Source organism: Pogona vitticeps, chromosome 2 (genome assembly GCF_051106095.1).
Source record: "Pogona vitticeps strain Pit_001003342236 chromosome 2, PviZW2.1, whole genome shotgun sequence".
NCBI lineage: Eukaryota > Metazoa > Chordata > Lepidosauria > Squamata > Agamidae > Pogona > Pogona vitticeps.
Genome location: NC_135784.1, coordinates 140,259,038 through 140,274,132, shown reverse-complemented (window position 1 = coordinate 140,274,132; position 15,095 = coordinate 140,259,038). Strand labels below are relative to the sequence as shown.

General features: G+C 40.1%; 1 protein-coding gene across 1 annotated transcript in view; it reads left to right on the top strand.

Annotated features, from left to right (window-relative positions):
• Window positions 1-15,095, top strand: part of DNAH17 (dynein axonemal heavy chain 17) — a 128,694-nt gene that overhangs the window by 52,257 nt on the left and 61,342 nt on the right. Inside the window, exons 36-44 of the mRNA XM_078384260.1 lie at window positions 4,575-4,679; window positions 6,660-6,817; window positions 8,289-8,427; window positions 10,042-10,269; window positions 10,416-10,553; window positions 10,802-10,934; window positions 12,296-12,423; window positions 12,512-12,660; window positions 14,452-14,734. Coding sequence (XP_078240386.1) covers window positions 4,575-4,679; window positions 6,660-6,817; window positions 8,289-8,427; window positions 10,042-10,269; window positions 10,416-10,553; window positions 10,802-10,934; window positions 12,296-12,423; window positions 12,512-12,660; window positions 14,452-14,734 — 1,461 coding nt within the window. The remainder of the gene's footprint in view (window positions 1-4,574; window positions 4,680-6,659; window positions 6,818-8,288; window positions 8,428-10,041; window positions 10,270-10,415; window positions 10,554-10,801; window positions 10,935-12,295; window positions 12,424-12,511; window positions 12,661-14,451; window positions 14,735-15,095) is intronic.

The window sequence follows — 15,095 nt, the reverse complement described above, 5'->3', positions numbered from 1 at the left end:
ATGCCACTGTGGTTTGTAGCTGAAGTCCTGATTCTGCCAACAGGAAGTTTTCCTGTTACTCTTATCAGTGCTGGTGGCTTATTGAGAAAGCAGTTTGAGAAATAAAAACTGCCACAATCTCCTGCTCTTAGCATTTTAGAAGGCTCATCCCGAAACACCTATCTGCGCTCTTTCTAAGTCCACGCTTGGCAGTGACTAGGGTGGGATGAGCCCAAGGAGGTTTTCTGCTTTTAACAGAACAGCCAGTTTTGGAAAATGTAACAGAAATATTGATCATAGGCTGTCTTTGCCCTCTTCAAAATAGCCCTCCAAGCAGGAGCTCAACACATTCTTTTTTAAAAATTTTAAATTTTATTAGTTTTTCAGTCTATCTACATTCAGCTCATGCTTGTTAAACATCATGTTTCATGAGTTGCTTATAATTATTTGGTTTTGCATCTTGGTGTCTTCTTAGTTGTCCCTTCAAAATCTATACATTTTTAACCATTGAACCAATTATATATTTTAGTGTACAATATTGGCTACTACTACAATAATATTACTCTCATAGTATACATTGTTCTGAAAATCCTCTAATAAAGTACTTAACACAAGCAATTCTGGTTTCAAATCTATATAATTTTGAGTCAATTTAACCGACCAGCTTTGTATTTTATACCAATAATAACTAAATAGGTTCCTAACACATAATAAGTTATCTAAAGCATTTTATATAGATTTTCTTTATATAATTGTTTAGCCATTTCTATCGCCACATTTTGTCATGTCTATATCATATCTAATATATGCTAATTAAGTACTATTTGTTTACCTCTTATGTCTAGCTTCATTTTATCTTAAGAACCACCTTGTTATGCCTTAACCCTGATTAATGATCCCTTATTTCAGTTTGATTCCCTTTTCTAATATATAAGATATGTCCCCTTACAATTCCAGAAGTTAGGTGTATACATGTTTCAACATTGAAAGCTGCCTTAATGTTTTTTACCTTTGCATCTTTCTAAGTAACTCCTTCTCTTACTTGTCTTTTCCCAATTCTTATTCCTCTCTCTCTAAAAATTCTGCCATTCATTGTACTATCTGTGATAATTTTTTGCACTTGATCTATCTCCAATAGATATTCCAGGCTATTTTTAATTAAATCTACTGGTTCTCTCCCCTTATCTTCCCTTAGCACACAAGATTCCTCTTGGCTCCAGGGTTAGACAGATCTCCTAAATTTTCTCCTCTGATTCCTTCCAGCCCCTTCTTTGATTGGCATACATCATATACCACCCTCCCATTTCCTTGTTCATTATTCCCTATCTCCTGTTGACTATAATTCTTCTTTAACAGCTCCTTAAATAATTTTGCCTCTTTATTGTGGGATCTCACTATTTCTAAAATTGCTTGAAGAGTAGACTTTGTACCATCCCAAAATTTTCCTTGTTGTGCCATTATGTCCCAGATGACAAGTAATTGTATTCCAAGTGAAAGTTGTTCATATGCTTAAAGTAATCAGTCCAATTCCTTCAATACTTGCTTCCATAAGTCCACTTTAATAGACTGATCATTTTTAGGGTTAAGCTTGAATCCAGTCTCAGATGTAGAGGGTTATCCCCGCTTGGAGGCTGAAGGATACTTGCTCATCAATTAGTTCCCTCAATGTTTGTATTCATAGCTTAATGTCTTTTGTAATCCAGCCCCAGAAACAGTCCATTCCCGTATTAATTCTATCCTGGCTGTGTTCCAGTCAAGTTCAAAACTCAGGATACAGTTTAAGAAAAAAATCCACTTTTGCAAAATTAGACTTTTGAGGGTTAGTTTGTCTATATTTCAGTCAGTCCTCTGAAAAAAAAGAAGTTGGAATCTCCATAGAGTCTTCAAGATTCTTTGCTTTTTGCCAATGCTGTAGATAGCTGTAGCCATAACATAACCAGTTTAACTCCAGAGTTCTTTAATTAATAATATGTTAGGAGAAAGATTTCTTAAGTGTCTAACACCAGAGTAGTACCAAACTCCCTTCCTTGAAGTATAATTAAATGTCTAATTAGTGTCCAATCTATTTTCTTTGCTTCTTTTTGCATCTCTTACTCTCTCCAGATTCACCGCTGCTCTTTAACTGGTGAGATTAAGAGACACTATTTCTGTTAAAGGAATTGTGTCATCCAGGGATAGTCATAAAAAGTATAGTTATAAATATTTCTCACCCCATGGTAATGATGTTAATTAGCTGGTTTATCGCTTCTCAATTGCCGGCTGCCGATGCCTTGCAAACAAACTTTTCAGCTACTTGTTTCTGCCCGCTGGTTGATTGGGGAGTTTCCCAGCTCAAACAGGGGTAACTGCCACCCCCCCAGTGATCAACAGGTGACCCCCCCACTTCACCACCTCTTCAGGGTGGTTTTAACCCCCTGGGGGGGGGGGGTCCCAAACAGGTCAGAATTCAGCCTAGGGGATGGAGCTCCGTCCTCCTCCTGCTGCTTCAACTGAAGTCCAAGTTGGTAGTGAGTCCTGCAACTCGAGTCCCCATCCCTGACATCAGTCAACCAAAGGCAGGCTTCTACAGTTAAACAGAGAAATCAGCACAGTTATGCTGATTGCAGGTTATGCAGAAGAGGAAGAAGGAGGAGGAGGAGGAGGAGGAGGAGGAGGAGGAGGCGAAACAAACCAGCCATTACTGCATGACCCCTACTCATGTGTTAAGACATGTGTAGGAAGAGGGGGAAGGTGGCAAGGATGAGAGAAATGGAAACCACACCAGAAACAGAAGATGGACTGATATTTGGGAGTATGTTATTCAGAGAAGAGTGGAATCACATGGGATGTTTTACAGTAGGAGAGTACATGTGTAGCCCAGAACCTCATCCTACCTCTGCTCAGTTATAGTTGGCCTTTATTGTGTCATCATATTATTTATTTCCCAAATTCATCTCCCAACTGAATTCCATGCTTTGTAAAGTCTAATAAGGTATTAGTATATCAAAGTAACATTCACAACACTTTCGTCTTTCCCAGCACCCAGCCATTGTTCCTTTCTAGATGAAGCCACAAATATAGGATATAGCTACACTTTCAGTCCAATTGCTTCATTGTGTTCTGTGTGCCAAAACAATGTTTTTTTCACACAGTGGCAAGGTCACAAGCAACTGTGGGAACTCCTGGGCAGGCAGCACTGGAAGTGAGCTGTCTCCTGTCATTGCCTCTTGCACTGAATTGAAGGGGGGAAAAGCCTTCATATTTTGTTCCAGCTATTTAAAAAACATCTTTGTTTGGAAAGAGATCTCTTCAGGACTTTGTAAAATGTGCAGAGAACTGTCCTGATGTAGTTTCTAGATACAGTACTATGCCCAGAGACCTTCGGGTAGTGTGGGCGGCATATAAGTTAAATAAATAAATAATAAATAAATAAATAAATATTAACGCTAGGAAAAGCTAAAGGCAGTAGGAGAAAAGGAAGGCTTATCATGAGATGGATTGGCTCAATAAAGGAAGCCATGGCAGGCAGGAGTGTTAATGATAGGACCTTTTGCAGGGTGTTAATTCATTGATTCAGAAGAAACCACTTGAAGGCACATGATAACACTTGAGAAAACACATTTTTACTGAAGTAAGTGTAGGATGAAGAGGGCATTTGCAAAACTGAAATGCAGGGAAAGGATTAAGCACCTACTCTTGCCTGCCAGCTCTCCCCTGTAAATGTCAGACACCCCTATATTAACACTAACAAGTGTTTGGTAACTTGGTCGCATGTTGTTCAATCCTGAGGGGGACACCACTCTTATTAGACTCAAGGACACTTAATGCATTTCATCCCTCTTTTAGACAATGCATTTGTAAATTGCATGGAGGTGAAAATGTAACCTCTCCAGAGAGAAAGTGTAAGAGGCAATTAGCCATAAATAGAGTGGTAAAATTATACTACGTTCAGCTTTCCTACCACATTGTATACTTTAAGGATCACAAGTTATTTTTAGGGCGTTGCATGTTTTTCTAGATACTAGAGCTGCAAATTATAGCAGACACAGTAAAAGTATCAAAGCCCACAGTGTCACTTTATTATTATTATTTTTACTGGCACACCTAATTGTACTTCTTCTTATGACATTCAGAACATCATAGGAAATAGTAAACTACTTGTTCCTTACAATAATTCCTTTTCCCCACCAGTTCTATATTCATGGTATTGTTATTTTTTTTAAAAAAAGTATATTAATACAGTGTGTTAATTCTCCGAAAGGTGTGAGGGAATATTTTGATGAATTTAACCAAATTTCAGTCAAAGTCTTGCCAGTAACTGCCATACAAGTATTAATCCTCCATATCTGTCTTGCTATATTGGGTGTTGGGGCTACCTAGTGTTGTGTACTAGGTAGAGCGATGGTTGAGGATTTAGGATACCTGGATTTGAATCCAAACCCAGCCCTGGTAACTCACTGAGGAGGTGGCACTGGAGAAGCTGTTCCTTAAAATTTCACCTACCTTGAAAACCCTGTTAGGAACACTACAAGTCAGATGCATCTTGACAGCGCATGACATAAAATTATTCAATGTGAGGTTTCTTTTAAATGGTTGTCTACATTTTTCTTTTCTAGTCCTGTGGAAATATCTACAAGGGGCTGGCCCAGACAGGTGCATGGGGGTGTTTTGATGAATTTAATCGGATTTCAGTTGAAGTCCTGTCGGTAATTGCAGTACAGGTAACAATTCTCCAGATATCTGTTCAGCTATATATGATGTTAGTAATGCTCTCAAATTTAGCCTTGCAGTAAAATGCTTGCTTTTTTTCTCTAAAATTAAAACAATCCCTTGGGGAAAGTGGGTTGGATCCACAGATCTTCTGAGCTAAGATCTACTTGCTAAACATTGCTGGAAACAGGAAACTGTGTCAGTTTTTCCCAATTCCCCCTTTCTTGAGTCCCTTGCAAGTTGGTACTGAAGAGATGCAGAACCTTCTAGAATAGCAATGGAAGTGGTACAGGCAGTTCCAGGGAAGAGGATGCACCAGCAAAAATAATTTCTTCTTGCACCGAAACGTCCCATTTTGCAGAACCCTATGTTGGATTGCAGCTCCTTCTGTGAAGAACTTCATGGGATCCAGGACGAAGATCCCAATCAGAACTTTTTTAAAAGACTCAAAGCCTAGGAGTTCAGTTTCATTTGAGAGATGTTTTAGATCTCTTTCCAATTCCAATGCCACAGGAGAAACTGGGAAATTTATGTATAGGGCAACTACCCCCAATGGCCGTTTTGGCTGGGGGATCCTGGGAATTCAAGTTTGAAAAAAGTAGTAACTTCTAAACTTGAGCTACTACATGGATTGGGCTCCCATATGCAAAGCCAAGGGCTATTGCCCTAAGGCTCCTCCTTTTAAAAATGGCTTATTTAGTTTTAAATCCAGAGCACAGGCACACATCCTGCCTTCTCCCTGGTACCCCGATCTGATTCCTCATATTAATGTCTCTTCCCTGCCCATGCCTTGCTGCTTAATAGACTCAATGCTGTAAACACACAGTGGAAAATATGTAGATTTTTCTCCTCCTCTTCAGTGGCATGCCGTGTACCCCTTCTGCTTTGCTTGAGCAGTGCTGCATCCAGAAAATCCTGGTGATTATAATGGGGCTCCTTGGCAAGTAGCTGATTCTGCCTTGCTTGTGTTGTAATTAGACCCATCTCTCTATTTAGCAACAAAGCTGTAACTACAGCTTATCTGGAGTGTCGAGTTGTTTGTCATAAATAAATTAAATAAACTTTATATCTAAGAAGTATAAATTGTTTAAGGAATTAGATAATTTCAAACTTGATCATGTGGGGGACTACAGATTGCCTCAGGATATTGACTGTAGATCTGTGCTGAATATTTAGAAGTAAAGTTTTAAGGAGGAGGGAATTGTGCTGAAGGAGGGCACTCAAACTGCCTTGAACACCTCACCTCGCCCTTATATTTTACTGCCTTTATTTGCCCCCATCTTTTATTGCTGTTCAAATTTGAAGGGCATTATCATTTTTTAAAACCACGGTTGCATCATTACTGATCATATGATCCAGACAATAGGGTACCATGTAGTCAGTGTACTATGTAAATGCTACAAAAAAATGATGTATTGGCATCAGATTCGGGAACATGAATTTATCACCAAGCCCGTTCTGAGTGACGGTGCATAATGCCATTCTCATTTTAATTGGCTTCATGATGATCAAATATGAAATCAGTCACAGATCTGGCAACGCGGCAACTGTAAAAAGTGCATTTAGAGTAAGAAAATGCTTTCTGCACTCTCTGAATAGGTGAACTTTTCCAAGGTTCCTTGTAGATGAACCATAGAAAATTGTTTAAAGGGGGGCGGCGAGCACTCTGCTTTTTCTCATTGAACCATCCAAAGGAGCCAAAATGAGGATTTTATGAAAACGTTTGCAAAACTACTGTCTAATCCGCACACCGTTTTATTCCGCTTCGGCCTAACATAGATGATCCTGGAAAAATTTAATGTGTCCTTATCTCTAAAGTATTGAAGTCTCCAAACACTCTTTAGTTCACTACCCATCTTAAGTGTTATTGCAACTGCAAATGGTAAAGAAAACGAATGTTTTCATGTACATTTGTATTCAAGTATTCTTCAGCTGCACATTGATATTTGTTTCATGTAAGTAAACCGTAGTAAATTCCTTTCATTGTTTAGGTTAAATGTGTTCAAGATGCAATTCGAGCTAAAAAGAAGGTGTTCAACTTCCTTGGAGAAATGATCTCTCTTATACCAACTGTTGGGATGTTTATTACTATGAATCCTGGATATGCAGGTCGTACTGAACTACCTGAAAATTTGAAAGCCTTGTTCAGGTATTTATAAACAGATAGATTGCTGTTTCCGCAGCACAGTCACCTCAGGTGTTCAGTGTCTCAACAATCCTCTTTAAGTCCTTATGACCTTAGGGACAGACCAAATGTAAAAATTCAATTTCTCAAGATGTTTGTTTTGTTGTTGTTGTTGCAGCTGCTACTGCTACTGTTGTTGTACTACCCTATCTTCACCTTCCCTCCTTTATTCACAAATTAGTACGTACTTTTTGTTTTCTGTTGGAGAGAGACTAGCCTTTTAAAAGAAAAACTTTCCGGCATAATAGGACAATCTTGTTATGGGGATTCCCAGAATGTCGTTTAGGCTTCACAAGTCAAGCTTGATGTTGTGACTTAGGTACCCTGAAGGGAGAAGAACTAACAAGAGGGAAAGGTCTGATCCAGTCATCCTCATGTTTTCCTTCCCTTTCTGTTTCTTTGAAAACATTTATTTACCTATTTACTTTTATTGGAGGAATCACATTGGTGCCATTTATCATAGCCTTTCGAGATCTGAACTGCTTTTCTTTGAAGGAGGTAGAATAAACTACCTGCCCTGCAGTGTTTAGTGTTGCGTTACATTTATTTTACACATACAGCAAGCACATGAATTTGATTATAGTGTGACAAAGGCAGAGACAGTGTGAGGTCTTCTCAGAAAGGAGGGAGATAAGTTCTCAGCCAGCATGTTCATGGAAAGAAAGAAAGAAAGAGAAAGAAAGAAAGAAAGAAAGAAAGGGAGAGGGGGAGAGGGGGAGAGGGGGAGAGGGGGAGAGGGAGGGGGAGAGGAGAGGAAAAAGGAGAGGAAAGGAATCTGCTGATAATTCCCTTCCCCAGAAATAAAATCCCCCCCCCAAGTGGTTTCTGAATTTATCTGTGAGATAAGTTCACACATCCATGCACTATTGCTGGCACATGGACCAATAAGAAGGTATAGTTGTGAAAATGCAGGGACAAGGATCAAAATACTTGGTATTTTTAAAAACCAAACCCAAGACCAGCTATTAAAAAAAATTAAGCAATGCAACCAGGACAGAACTGTGTGGACATGAAAGGCAACAGAAAATATTCAAAAAGCAAATGCATTGTTTTTTTATTTTTTGTTTAACTATAACATAAACATAAATATAAAATACATAAATCAAAATACAAATTAACTGTGTTCCCTACCACCATAAAAATACATGATTTTTTAAAAGAAGTGAATATATATAGCCCTGCCTTTTAATACTTGGACCTTTAATTATTCTTTTGCCTAAAATGCAAGAATGCCAACTGCAGCCTTGGAGAGCCAATGGGGGAGCTTTCAGGGCATGAGCAAACCTAATTGGGAAGTTTTTGAATATGAGCTTTTGAAACATAATTATATCTGACATTTACAATGAATACTCACTGAAGCCTAAGGAACAGACTGACTATTGCTTCTATGGTGTAACTGTTGCAGATGTTAACTGTCTCATGTGTCCTCTTTTAGGCCCTGTGCAATGGTGGTTCCTGATTTTGAGCTTATCTGTGAGATTATGCTGGTTGCTGAAGGTTTCATTGAAGCCAGGCTTCTAGCTAGGAAGTTTATCACCCTCTACACACTGTGTAAGGAACTGCTTTCAAAGCAGGTAATTTGGATCTTGTTCCTCAGGTCTATCAGACATTAAGCCCTGATCAGATGATATTCAACGGAGTGTGGTGATCATTGTTTAAGTGGCATGCGTGTCCCTGCCTCCCTCTCTCATTATAGTCTTCATGGCTATAGGTCTGGGTCTGCTCGCAGAGAAGTTCCTGCTCGTGTGTAGGAATGTGAGGAATCTTGGTTCTCACATGCATAGAGATCCTATATGGAAGCAAGCCTTTCAGATCCAGATGTTAGAGGGAGGAAGGGTTTAGGGCCTTCCCTCAAAGCCATAAGCTAAATAACCTCTGAATTGTGTTATGGAATACAGCAAAGAAGAATTTTAAGAACATCGTGGAAGATTTCAAAGAATTAGCCATGTTAGGGTGTGACTAGATGACCAAATTATCCTGGCCTAGACTGGGCAAAATAGGGTTGCTTTGATGCATGGTATGCCGTTTGGGGCAACCTTTGCATCCACATGCAAGGATTAGGTGGTTTCAGGGCAAGAAGCCACACTGCACCTCAGGTGACCCTATTTAGCCCGTTCTTCCCTTTAAAGGGAAAGGGAAAAAATAACAAAAAGATGCCTATCTCTGTCCTCTCCTGTCTTCCCTTCCACAAGGAAGCAAGGGAAATCTGTACAATGTTTTGGATTTATTTCTGGCATGGCACTGGATTGACTTGCCAATCAACCTGTTCATTGCTGGATTATAAAGGATTTAGGAACAAACAAAGTCCATATCCATCTTCTCTTGTCTCCCCCTGTGCTTTAAATAAAGCTTTATATTTATTACGTGGTTAGATTCTGTAACAGTTTAAGCAAGCTGACAGCTAAGTGATCTATTTGGTTTGTTATCATAACAAAACAAAACAAAACAAAACAGAGCAACCCTACAGAGCACTAAAACAGTAAAAGCCTCTACTAGGGATCCAACAAGGGACACATAGGCATGGATAAGGATTGGGCTGGTTCACAATTGCCCTTATGTCATGGGGTTACTGGAGAATGGAGCAAACCAGCCCATTCCCAAAGCAGACCAAACTGTGGGACAAAGCACCATCAAATCACACCCTTAGTTTGTGCAGCCATATAATGTCTAAAGAGGTGCATTTGAGCCTTCCAGAGTTTTTAGCCTCCAGTCTTCTTTTCCCCTTGGTATTCCTGTGCATGCTCTGCCCGCTTTCTTCCATCCTACATTGTCTGCCAGAAAAAAGATAGTGGGGATGTGGCGGGTTGTGTGAATACACAGATTACTCAAAGAACCACAGTTCCAGGAGGTGGGTAACTGTCCTTTTTGATTTTGTTTGACATATTAGGAGATACATTTCATAGTAATTTGAACAATGTAACTGTGATACTCATCACCCCAATATGTTCTTGGTCTGAAATTCCCTCTTAATGCCGAAAATATACAGTAATGAAAAGCTAATAGTGAGTGTAACCTTAGACTATTCATCACAGTATTTCCCTTTGAAGGCAAAAAAAAGGGCTTTATGAGAGGCCATTGTGAGTGCCATTCATCTTTTTGAGAACAGAAAGCATCCATACATTTGTTTGCCTCCCAATCATATCCTTTTCTTTCCTTTGCACACTAAAATAGTCCCTCCTTCCTGACAGGATCACTACGACTGGGGGTTGAGAGCTATCAAGTCTGTATTAGTGGTGGCTGGTTCGCTGAAGAGAGGAGACCCTGGCCGGGCTGAGGACCAAGTGCTCATGAGAGCTTTGAGAGATTTTAACATCCCCAAGATTGTGACAGATGACTTGCCAGTGTTTATGGGACTAATTGGAGACCTTTTCCCAGCACTTGATGTACCAAGGAAGCGTGATCTGAACTTTGAGAAGGTGGGTTCGCTTATGTTTTTTAAAATGCAGATTAATGAGGTAAATAGTATAGAATGTATTGGTGCACAATTGATATGGACCCAAGATAGATTTATCTGCCTATCCATCTGGAACTTTCACACATGTCTTGTTTTTTTTCCCTTCAGATTATCAAACAGGCCGTGCTTGAGCTCAAGCTTCAGCCTGAGGAGAGTTTTGTGCTGAAGGTGGTCCAGTTGGAAGAGTTACTTCAAGTCCGGCATTCCGTGTTTGTGATTGGAAATGCAGGCTGTGGCAAGTCCCAGGTGGGAGCTGTGTGCCAGAGTTTAGGATCACAGAGCTAAGGGTGCCATTTTGTTATACCCATTATCGTTAGCAGGGAATAACTGGACAGTCTGAAATGTGGTGTTGTTGTTTTTTTTAATTTTAGAGGCTGTTTGTATTCGGAGTGACACATTGCTTGTTTTGGCACTCACCTTAGCTGTTGACTGACTTATTGATTGGTATCTAGTAGCTAAGACGGACGAAACACTCATCCCCTTTTTCCTGGCAGGTACTGAAATCACTGAATAAAACATACCAGCTCATGAAAAGAAAACCAGTAGCCATTGACCTTGACCCAAAAGCTGTAACCTGTGATGAGCTGTTTGGCGTTATCAATCCAGCTACTAGAGAATGGAAAGATGGTAAGAAAAAGTGCAGGTGCTTTCCAAAAAATATATCCGACCTACACTTGCAGTAAGAACATTTGCCGTCAGATAGTCTCTTATAGAAATTGTGGCAGTAGAAAAACCCAGACAACAGTACAGAACTTTTCAAAGGGATACATTAGTGTAGGAATAAATTAATATAGAATGATTATTTCTTGGCTGTTTCGTAGAACAGTGCAATTCAAATTGTGAGTTTTTCTTTCTGGGAATTATCAATAGCATTATTAAGATTTTACTTGAGAATGTACATGAAATTTTCACAAGAAAAATTAAAAAGTACAATAACATTCTCTTACCACCACTGGGACTTTTTGAGAGGCTAGAGATATTTTAATATAGTGAAATATCAGGATCTGAAATTATTATGCAATTTTTTGGCTGGAATTCTATGCATACCTAAGTGGGAGTAAGTCTGTTTGAATTCAGTGGGGCTTACTTCTGGATAGACATGTTAAGCATTTTTCAGAAATCTAGATTTAAAATTGTTGGCCAGAATTCTACTTAGATCACTCAACAAAAACCAGAAATTGGGTAATCAGTGCCCATGATCATCATACTACCAGTTTGCCGTGTGTGGTGACATGCCCCAGTTACATGCTCAGTTGCACGCTCAGCCATATGCCCAGGCACACAATAAGAAGCCACATAATTATGAAAACTGCTTGCAGGATCTCTTATATACATGTGATGTTCTGCAATAGGTCTTTGGATGTTGCATACATAAGATTATAAATTGCTTTTGATTTCCTCACTCCATGTTTGAACAAGGTTCAGCGAGAAAAAAACTGAGCAAGAAAATATTCCATTTTTTCTTGGAAGTCTATTTCTTCTAAGTTTTTAACTTCTCTGGCATAAAACACCTCATTAGCAAAGAAGATGCCAATAATGTAAAATGAGAATGGCTCCAATTAGACCTTAGTGTCTCTTCTAGTTATTTAAAATAACCAAGTTTGATAGTATAAACTCTTCTGCCAAGAATACCTCTATCTATATACTGTATACTATAACTCAGATCCAGATTACACAGATCATTCGCCCCACTCAGCATTAACCTTATTTAAACCACTTGGTGTACCTTTCTTACCAGGATAAATTGTACTTTGTTGCACTTCTGTATGCACATGTTTGTTGTATGTTGTTGTTACATGCTGTCAAGTTGCCTCTGATTAACAAACTCCAATGTGTCCTGTCAGCAAGTGTCCTGCTTAGTTTATGCAAACTCAAGCCTGTGACTTCCTTTAGGGAGTTGTATATGTTGTACACCCAGTCTGCCTCTAGCTGTCTTTTTTCTGTACATTTATGTACAGAGACTAAAACACACATTCTGTTCCGAACAGGCTTGTTTTCAACTATCATGCGTGATCTGGCTAACATAACACACAAAGGGCCCAAATGGATTGTTCTGGACGGAGATATAGATCCGATGTGGATTGAGTCCCTGAATACTGTGATGGATGACAACAAGGTTGGTACAGCGAGCCAGAGGTTTGAGTGTTAGCCTCCAGTTCCACAAGAGGAGGCAATGGCATAGTATTTGCCTGTTTCCCTCATAGGTCCTCACCTTAGCAAGCAATGAGCGGATTCCACTCAACCCCACCATGAGGCTTGTGTTCGAGATCAGCCACCTCAGAACAGCAACGCCTGCCACAGTGTCCAGAGCAGGAATCTTATACATCAACCCTGCTGATCTTGGCTGGAATCCGTGAGTATCAGTTCTCTTTCAAGTGTATCCTCCAGTGAAGAAGTGCATGCTGCTTTGCAACTGGAAAGGAAAAGCTTTCCTCCCTGCACAATTCTGCTTTGGCAAGGGCAGATGATGCTTGCATTTAGCAAAATTTAGCATTTAGCAAAAGTAGGGGAGAGCCTGCCCAATTGCCACCCCCCCGCAAGCTCAATTCCCCATGCCAGCCTGATCGCCCCTCCGCCAGCCTGCCACCTTGCTCTCCTACCTGATCACCCACATGCACACCTAAACACACTGCCGCCAGACCAAAAGCCCTCCTGCCAGCCTGCCCCCTCAGCAGAGTGACCGATCACCCCTCATCCCCCTCAGTCTCCTCCTGCCCCCTAAATCGCTGGCTGCCCCCTCAATTGCCCCCCCACACCAGCCTGACCTCTCCCTGTCACACACCCCCACTTGTGACTGACCTTGTTTTTACAGGTGGTGCTAGCGGTGGCTCTGGAAAAGGCGAGGACGCACACGCCAAGTCCAAACTTTTGGATTTAGGCTAAATAAAGTCCCCATGACTTTAGCCTGACTCCGAAAGAAATAATCCCTCCGCCAGTTTATTCAGTTAGTGGGATGAGGCACTCAAACCTGTTTTCCCATGCCAAGAGCTTTGCAGTCCTTTGTCACGATCCCACACTTCATGCTCTAAATAGGGAAGCAATGATGAAAGAAGATAACTTACTATGGAGTATCCAGTTATTAATGAGGATTTAATCTTGGGGCTAAATTCCACACTTAAGCTGCAGGATCAGTACCAATTGTTTTTATCTGATGACGTGACCTGCAGTCTATGAATGGTTATGCCAAATATAGCCTGTTAGTCTTCCAGGTGCCACAAGCCTCTTTGTTGTTATTTCCAGGCAACTTTTTCAACTTTTCAAGCATGTTATATCTTGTTTTACCAAATAAAGAACTGCTAAGGCCCTGTTTTACCACAGAAAAATTTAGTAAGGTGATTTGTGCATTGGAAACTAAAACCCATCATTCATTATGATGTCTGGAATGCTTAACACCTAGTTACACTCCTCATGTACTGTTGTAATCTGTTGAACAGTATGAAGTGTTTTTTCATAACAGATAAATAATAAAATAATCCTATATTTTAAGTTAAATTACTGTAAAATGATGTAATACAAACAGGAGTAAGGGAGAATGAGATGATATTGTTGTAAATTTTGATTCAGATTGCTAAATCTGTGGGAAGCTCTCTTAGGACATCTCTTAGCGAGCAGAATAAAGAGCAACAGGGTTCCTGTGAGCTTTCAAACTCATGTTATTGTTCTGTTCTCTGGAGCAATAAACTAGGCAGAAGGTTAAGCTCAAACACAGTTACTAGGTTTATTCAGAAAAAAACATTTTATTTTAAAAAGCCGGTCTTAAACTTGGGAAAAGACTATGTCTCAAGGTCTGAGCATGTGACCCAGAGTGCAGGGGTTTCGTTCACTATCAAGAAAGAGATGTTCCGATCTTGAGGATTAGAAAGGACTGAGAGGAAGAGGCAGGAAGTAGTGAATCTTTAACTTTATAGGAGGGGCAATAGGACAGTGAGAGATAGTCCGTGAAAGGAATACCTGTAGTTGCAGCCCATTATTCCTTCCAGGATGCCCCATTGGACATCCTTGGGAAGAAGGGAAAAAGAGGTGATATTTCTGGAAGATTCTTCCAACAGATATGAGGAATTACATCTCAAATAAAATGCAAAGTGTAGCAAGCATGAGAATGTGTTACATATTGAAAAACTCATTTAAAAAATTTAATCTACAGGGTGGTGAGCAGCTGGATTGAGCGTCGGGAAGTGCAATCTGAAAAAGCCAATTTGATGATCCTGTTTGATAAGTACTTGCCCACGTGTTTGGACAAGCTGAAATTTGGGTTCAAAAAGATCACTCCTGTACCTGAAGTGACTGTGGTGCAAACCATCTTGTATCTGCTGGAATGTCTTCTGACCCCAACCAACACCCCGCCAGATTCACCCAAGGAGCTTTATGAACTCTACTTTGTGTTTGCTTGCTTCTGGGCATTTGGAGGAGCCATGTTCCAAGACCAGGTGCCTTTAGAAATTTAATTAACCATCTTCTGCTTCATCCACAACTGGATGTGGATGGTGTTTGGAGTGGGTAGGGATGGGAGTTCACCCAGAGTAGTGGGTGCCACTAAGTAGGGCAGTATACAAGTTAAACAAACAAACAAACAAACAAACAAACAAACAAACAAACAAACAAACAAACAAACAACACCATAACAGTGCACAACATGGTATTAGCCAAATTAAAGGGGGGGGGACCAAAGAGCATTATGCTCACGAAAAGCATTTTTCTCTAGCCGTTTCTCAAAGAGTAGTTCAGTGCAGGAATGACATCAAATATCATTTCCTCAGTACCCAGAGTCCATGTTCCTGCAGTAATGTC